This window comes from Centroberyx gerrardi, chromosome 21 (genome assembly GCF_048128805.1).
Source record: "Centroberyx gerrardi isolate f3 chromosome 21, fCenGer3.hap1.cur.20231027, whole genome shotgun sequence".
Classification (NCBI taxonomy): Eukaryota; Metazoa; Chordata; class Actinopteri; order Beryciformes; family Berycidae; genus Centroberyx; species Centroberyx gerrardi.
Genome location: NC_136017.1, coordinates 1325424 through 1332039, shown reverse-complemented (window position 1 = coordinate 1332039; position 6616 = coordinate 1325424). Strand labels below are relative to the sequence as shown.

The 6616-nt window shown below is 41.8% G+C and overlaps 1 protein-coding gene across 2 annotated transcripts in view; it reads right to left on the bottom strand.

Moving 5' to 3' along the window:
- Nucleotides 1-3188: 3188 nt before the first annotated feature.
- Nucleotides 3189-6616, bottom strand: part of abi3bpb (ABI family, member 3 (NESH) binding protein b) — a 47072-nt gene continuing 43644 nt past the window's right edge. For both annotated transcript variants that reach the window (XM_078291171.1, XM_078291172.1), the window contains exons 19-20: nucleotides 5975-6097; nucleotides 3189-5294 (exon numbers count right to left, since the gene is read on the bottom strand). In XM_078291171.1, coding sequence (XP_078147297.1) covers nucleotides 5179-5294; nucleotides 5975-6097 — 239 coding nt within the window. In that variant the 3' untranslated portion in view covers nucleotides 3189-5178. The remainder of the gene's footprint in view (nucleotides 5295-5974; nucleotides 6098-6616) is intronic.

Below are 6616 nucleotides of genomic sequence, written 5' to 3'. Positions count from 1 at the left end.
AAAAGGCGTTTAGTGTGAGAAAATCTGGTTGGAGGAAGAGGAAAACTACAGTTGAGGTATTCAAGTCAAAGTGCTAATACTCGTCTAAAAATACACTCTGGGAAAAGTTGAAGTACCATTTCAAATCCTTTAGTCAACTCAAAAGTATAAAAGTACACGTTCTTAAATTTACTTAAAGTATAAAAGTCGTCGTCTAACCTAACCATCTAAGGGCAGCGCAGACCCTGGACTCTTTTAAGACAGGCCTAAAAACCTTTTTATTCAGGAAGGCTTTTCCGTGTTAACTTTTGTTAGCGATCTCTTTTTTTCTTTGTTTTCATTTTTATGTTTTTAACTCTGTAGCACTTTGAGATTCACTATGAATGAAAAGTGCAATACAAATAAAATGCATTATTATTATTATTATTAAAAAAAGTAATTTCTGATGTTCTAAACTCTGAATCCCAGATGAGAAAGAGTCTGCAGCTCAAATCACGAACGTTAACTCTCTGCTCTCTTGTCGCTTCTCTCTCTGGCTGAGTATCAATCTGCATTCTTGTGCGTTCTTGTTCCTCCATGACGCGTTTTACGTAATATCTAACCGCCGAAGCACGGTACAAAACAAAACAACGACAGGACGGAGGACGGATAGAAAACCCGGAAGTTTCCTCGCCAACCTCAAAATATCGAGGATGCATCGGATTGAGACTTGACCGTGGAGAACGAATTGAAAGCCCCAAGATTCATTGCGACAACGGCGAGCAGCGCTGCGGTCTGCAGCACAGAGCCGGCTAACAGCTGGGAAAATAACAGCTGTGTGTCTTCATTAATCAGCTCACAGTCCATCTGAAACTGTCCGGAAGCTTCTCTGTTCACTTTCATGAGAAGATCGTTCTCCCCAAGACGACTTGGGAAGAACGTTCTCCATGAGGTCGACTTGCCGTTCTTGGATTTGATAATCAGCCTCTGTTCCTTTTGGTGACTTTGGTGAACAAGCAGCCAATCACATTCGCAGGCATTTAACCCCCGACCAGTGTTCACCAGTAACAGACTGGTTGTCCTGGGAAGCTCCAAGTGGGAAAGTGTTGAACCCCCTCTTCCCATTCAGCTGCTCCCTACAGACCGCTGATGTTTTGGTCAAATTCCCGAGTTAAATTAGGCTGCGATCAAACCTCATCAAGTCGACTGAGTCGTATTTTTGTATTTGGTTTGTTTAGTTCACACAAGGTTCATTAGAAGCCAACCAGGGCTTGTGAACAAAAGTCACATGACTCACCAGCAGCTCATTTATTGGACAGAGTTTGAACCTGTCATCCTTAGAGACTAGACTCCCTTTAACATGATGGACTTGTCTGTCTCTTCTTCTGTGGTGTTCATACCAGAGAAACAGCTGAACATGAGCATCAGTCCAGACTTCATTTTGTTCTGCTAGGCTTTCTGTCTCTTTCTACCCATAATCCCTTGCATTTTGGAGTGGTTTCCTGTAGTCGGTTGGATTAACAAACCGCACCGCAGTTCTGAGACTCTCGGTGCCGTTATTTGGTGCCACCAGAGTTCAAAGGTCATCGTTCTCACCTGGACAAACTGACTGAACTAAAGGAGGAGAATGAACCGATCTCAACATGCTGGCTATGAATGCAGCATAAGGATGTTTGTTGAACATAGCAATATTTAAAAAGGTGTTGGGAGTGTGTGAAGCAGTCATCAAACTGCAGGAGCAGCGTGATTAATAGCTGGAACAAAACTTGTTGATGCTCAAAGATGCTCAAACTCTTGATTTATGGGGTATAATCCCTAAATAATCTGCCTGGTTTCTGCAGTAAGTGTCCTCAGCAAAACATAAAGGTTGCAAGTAATATCCGGAAAAAACATTATTGTTATTCTGGAAACATTTCCCTCATCCAAGGAAGCAAAAGAGGATTAATTTACTGCATGATCTTACCGAATCTCAGCAAATCAGTGGAGTTTAGTTGATGTATTTAGAGACATCCCAGGTCCAGGAAGAAGTTTGTGAACACTTCCTCAACTCAGAAAAACTTTGTTGATCTTGAACTGTACTTCTAGCCGCCAAACTAACCATCAAAGTTTTCTGTTTTCAAACATTTAGCTGCCATCATCCCCTCTTGCTGCTCCTCACCACCTGCTGGATTTCCTCTCAAACCAGGAAGTGATCTCAGGTGTGTCAGGTGGGAGGAGGGCGGAGCTCCAAAACTACATCTACCTGAAACACACGGCCCTCATACATATAGATACAGACCACATAAAACACAAAGATGTTCTCTGGCACTCTGGTATCTTAGCAGCTGCAATGTATTCTTGAATTCAATTTGCTTAGAAAAAATAAGAATTTGTTAGTTTTTGTTAGTTTGTCCCATTGGCCACCTTACCCAATATGTGATGAGCAGATTGGCACCAAAATCATGTGTGTGTCCCCAGTACATAGCTCTGCTCAGTGTGCATGCTAACGCTTTAGCATACAGTAATCACAGGTGTTTAGCATCATGCTAAAAGTGAGAGAATGAGAAGTTGTAGCTGCTCTAAGGCTGGATGGTTAGTTAATCATTTTAATGGCATGTCTAAACCTGCCAGACTGGTTTAGGGGAAAAAATAGACATCAAATTCTACAAAAGAAAACACTTTCAATGTCCGAAGAGACTTTGAGCGTAACTTGTTTTGTTTACGCAGGAAGTTAGCGAGAGTTAGCCAGATAGCTGAAGTGTTAGCCAGATAGCTGAAGTGTTAGCGTCGTTGATTCGAATCGGACTTCACTAATGATGAAGATTGAGATTTTGTCTCTACAGGCCATACAATAAAAACCAATGCCAATTTTGGATTAGCCTACTAAAAGTTTATCTTCATACTTTGGATGATGCTAATCGCCTACGATTACTTAACATCCTGTATGCTAAAGCGTTAGCTTGCGCAGCGGACAGAGCTAGCTACACTGCAGATCTACACAGAGATGATTTTGGTGCCGATCCTCTCATCACATGTTGTGTAAGGAGACTAATGGACCAAACTCCCAAAAAGTCAGAGAAGTCCTTTAACTAGCCAGTTAAGTCAGTGAACTGTTAAATCATGTGTTCTGCTTAAATAAGAATGTATTCGTAGCTGACTAGCCTGGTTAAATAAGGTTTATAGATTCATCTGCAGAAATAAACTGAGAAGTAGTGACAGATAAAAAAAAACAGACAAGAACAACATTTTAAAAAAAGAACAAAACTTCTTTATTGTTGAAAATCGATACAGAAATGAAAGTATGTAGAAAAACACATTAACAGTACAGCCTCATGTTAACATACATTCTCATTTAAAACAAAAGTATTACACCTCTGTCCTGCCAAAGCTCTCCTCTCTCTGCGTTAAAAATGACTTCTTCCCTGCTTTATAATCGGGTCGATGCATGAATACAGCCAGGGCTGCAGCTGAGAGTAAAGGCACAGTTCACTGTTTACGCACCCGGTTTACGCACCATCACTGTGCCACATCGTATATAAAGAGAAAATGCCCTTCATCGCTTTATTGTTCAACCACTGCCTCCATAGCGTACCTGCCTCTACTTTATAACCCCTCTGTAATAAAGCGTTAATAGTAGGGTATGTGAGGGTCGGCAGGGTGGGAAATTAACAGCAGCCACAAGCCAAATACTGAGACATTTTGACGGTGGCTGGGAGGTTTATCTACTCGACCAGCCACTTTAGCAGGTAAAGCCAACGTTTGGAGGTTCTTTTCTATTCCATAAATCAGATTTTGGCTGGTAAAATAGCAAAAGAGGCTGTTGAAATTTACAAATTAGTGGGCGGAAAGTTCATTTCTGCCCTGCTTTGGCGGGAGGCCGCTATTAGAAGAGCACATTATGGACGGTACAGTAAGAAAGGCCACGGTGAGGGAAATGCATCTGCAAAAATGTATTGAAAAAATACATTCTCTCCATATACATATAAATACATTTTTGTTGTGCAAATTGCAAGTGTAGAAGCCTCCAGCCTTGCGGTTCCCCTGTGAGGGGCTCAGGCACCGAGACGAGCCGGCTGCGCTCGTCTGGTTGGTGAACGCTGCAAAAACTGACGAGCTGTCCAGTGATGTCATCTTGTCTCCAGACCTATCAGCTTCTTTCATGATATTTTTAGTCAAATTCTCTCTCTGCACTGGCAGATAATCTGCTGCTTTCAGTAAATATCACTTGATTCATGCCAATATGACTTCTTCTTTCAAGAAATCATCATAAAACAATGAAGAAAATCTGGAAACAAGAAACTTTCTCCAAGACAATTTCACTTTTACCAAGAAAATGTCCTGAAACATTACATTCTCCTATCCTAAAATAAGCTTGATGAGTCTGGAGACAAGAGAAAATAAATGAACAAGTCTGTCAGGTTTTGCAGTGTCCATGTGATTTTTACTGTGTGACTGATGAGATTTAGGCTTTTGCCCGAAATGTAAAATGAAGTGAGTCTCTGTTTTTGGTTTTCCAGAAAATGTTATATTTACTTCAAGCACTGGACATCGGTGCGCTTGATCAAGGCACTTTATATCCTTAACTGGTCAGCGGCCAACAGTAGAAGACTGGTTCTACTGGGCATTCGCACTAAAAAAACCTTTTTGCTTGAGCGAGTTTTAATGCAAATCAACGCCCAGAACGCCGTGGGAGGAGCTCTACTCTGAAAGCCATGAAAATCTACACCAGAGGAACAGCAGAAGCGTCGCATCACATCCCAAATCCCGTGACTCTCGCCTTGTGGGCCTCGTGAAGAAATATGATCAAAGACCTTTTGATAAATAAACATCACACAAGTTATGAAAATAGTATTCCAGGGAGCCAGCTTCCCATTATTTCAACACAAAAAATATATCTAGCGTGAGTCGCTACCCCACGCCGCAGAGAGTAACGACGTCTCCGTGTTTCTTCCTATTCTTTGTTTCTCGATCAGTTTAGCCTTGTTGCTTGATAAATAGTAAGGATGAGGCATGTTTGCTATTACGTATCAAAAAATGCGCTCTCGTTACAAATTCCCTGACAAGTATGTCCTGTACATGTTTTTACAGCACTGGGTTAGGAGGAACATGAAACCGGGGGGGGGGGGGGGGGGGGGAGTGGGTTTGGTCCGGCAGATCGAAAGACCCGTCTCCTGTCGCCATCCCAGCCTGTGCGACTCCTCCTGCGGGCTTCTCCGAGGACGACTCTGGGGCGGAGGGGTCCTACCACTTCCCGGGGATGGGCGTCCCACATTCGTACCATGAGACGTAGTTGACGTGGGAATGCGCTCCTATCTGGCCGAAGTAGACGGGCTCCTGCCTCATGGCTCTGTAGTATCCTGACCCGCAGGGAACAACAAGGGAACTTATGTTAACCGGGACAGTCCACTAGGAACACTCACAAAAATACTCTGAAACTCAGATTTACGTTCTGTGGACACGAATTATGTGAAAATGACGTTCCTCCACTACGAATTGGATTCTGTGACAAAAAATTGGACACGACATTTTCAGCTAAAGTTTTAAAGTTAAAGTTTAAAGTTTAGGCAACTAAAACAACTTGGTTAAGGTTTGGGAAAGGCTTTGGTCGGTTAAATAAGAAAAACTTTAGCTAAAAATTTAAATTTGAACACTGAGTTTTAACACGTTACGTGTCACCAACTCGTAATTTGGAGTTAACAAGTCGGATTCATTTCATGTATTTCTGTGAGATCCGGTTGCTTCAGTCAGACGGGTTAAAAACTGAATACTGGGAATTTCTGTCATGAAAAAGGACAAATTTAAAGATGTAAAGAAATGTAAAGATAGTGAATATTGGTACAAAACATCAGTTTTCGGGAGCTTCAATACAAAAATATTGGCATCGGTTTTCAAAAACCTGTATCGGACAAACCCTTTACGTGTGTCTATGCATTGTCTAGCCAAGATGTGTTTAGTCTCTCTTTGAAGACGTGGTTTTTACCCTCGGTGGGTGAACCTGGATTAATAAAGGCTAAAGGAAATAAAAGAAGTTGTTCACCTGTTCTCGCCGGCAGCTGGTCGGCTCTGAGCTGCCGGCCCGTTCTTCCGTCCAGGAAGGAATCGACGAACTGACAGTGATCCTCCCCGAACCCGGTCTGGTCCCCGATGTTGTAGAATTTACCTGCATGGGACCCAACAGCAGGATCAGTTCACGGCCGATGCTAACTTCCTGCTGCTGACAGGCGTTATGCTAGTGAGCTAAACCGCTAACTTTACTCAAACACCTGCCTGGGACGTGCTGCGTTGTGATTTTGGAAAGTTAAAAGAAAAAATTCCCGTCACCTCAGGTCATTTGCACAAAGCTGTTTTCTGTGTGTATAGTTTTTTTTCTGATCCAGTACGATTACAATATTATAATTTTTGTAATGACCGCATAAAAAATAATTTATAGCAAAGGTAGCAATTTATATGTTTAACAGTGAGATTTAAAGAGGGAAAAGCAGCTAACATTAGCTAAATACTGTGATACAATATAGCCTACTGAGCAGCTGTTTGTATCTCACACAATCATAAGTTATCTTTCACTTGGGATGGGTGTGGCTACTTCCTGGGCAAATAATACCTAATAATTTGAGAATTTGTGTCTTCCAAATACATATTTGCATATAATATGTTTTATTTTCTTCTGTTTTATTGTAGT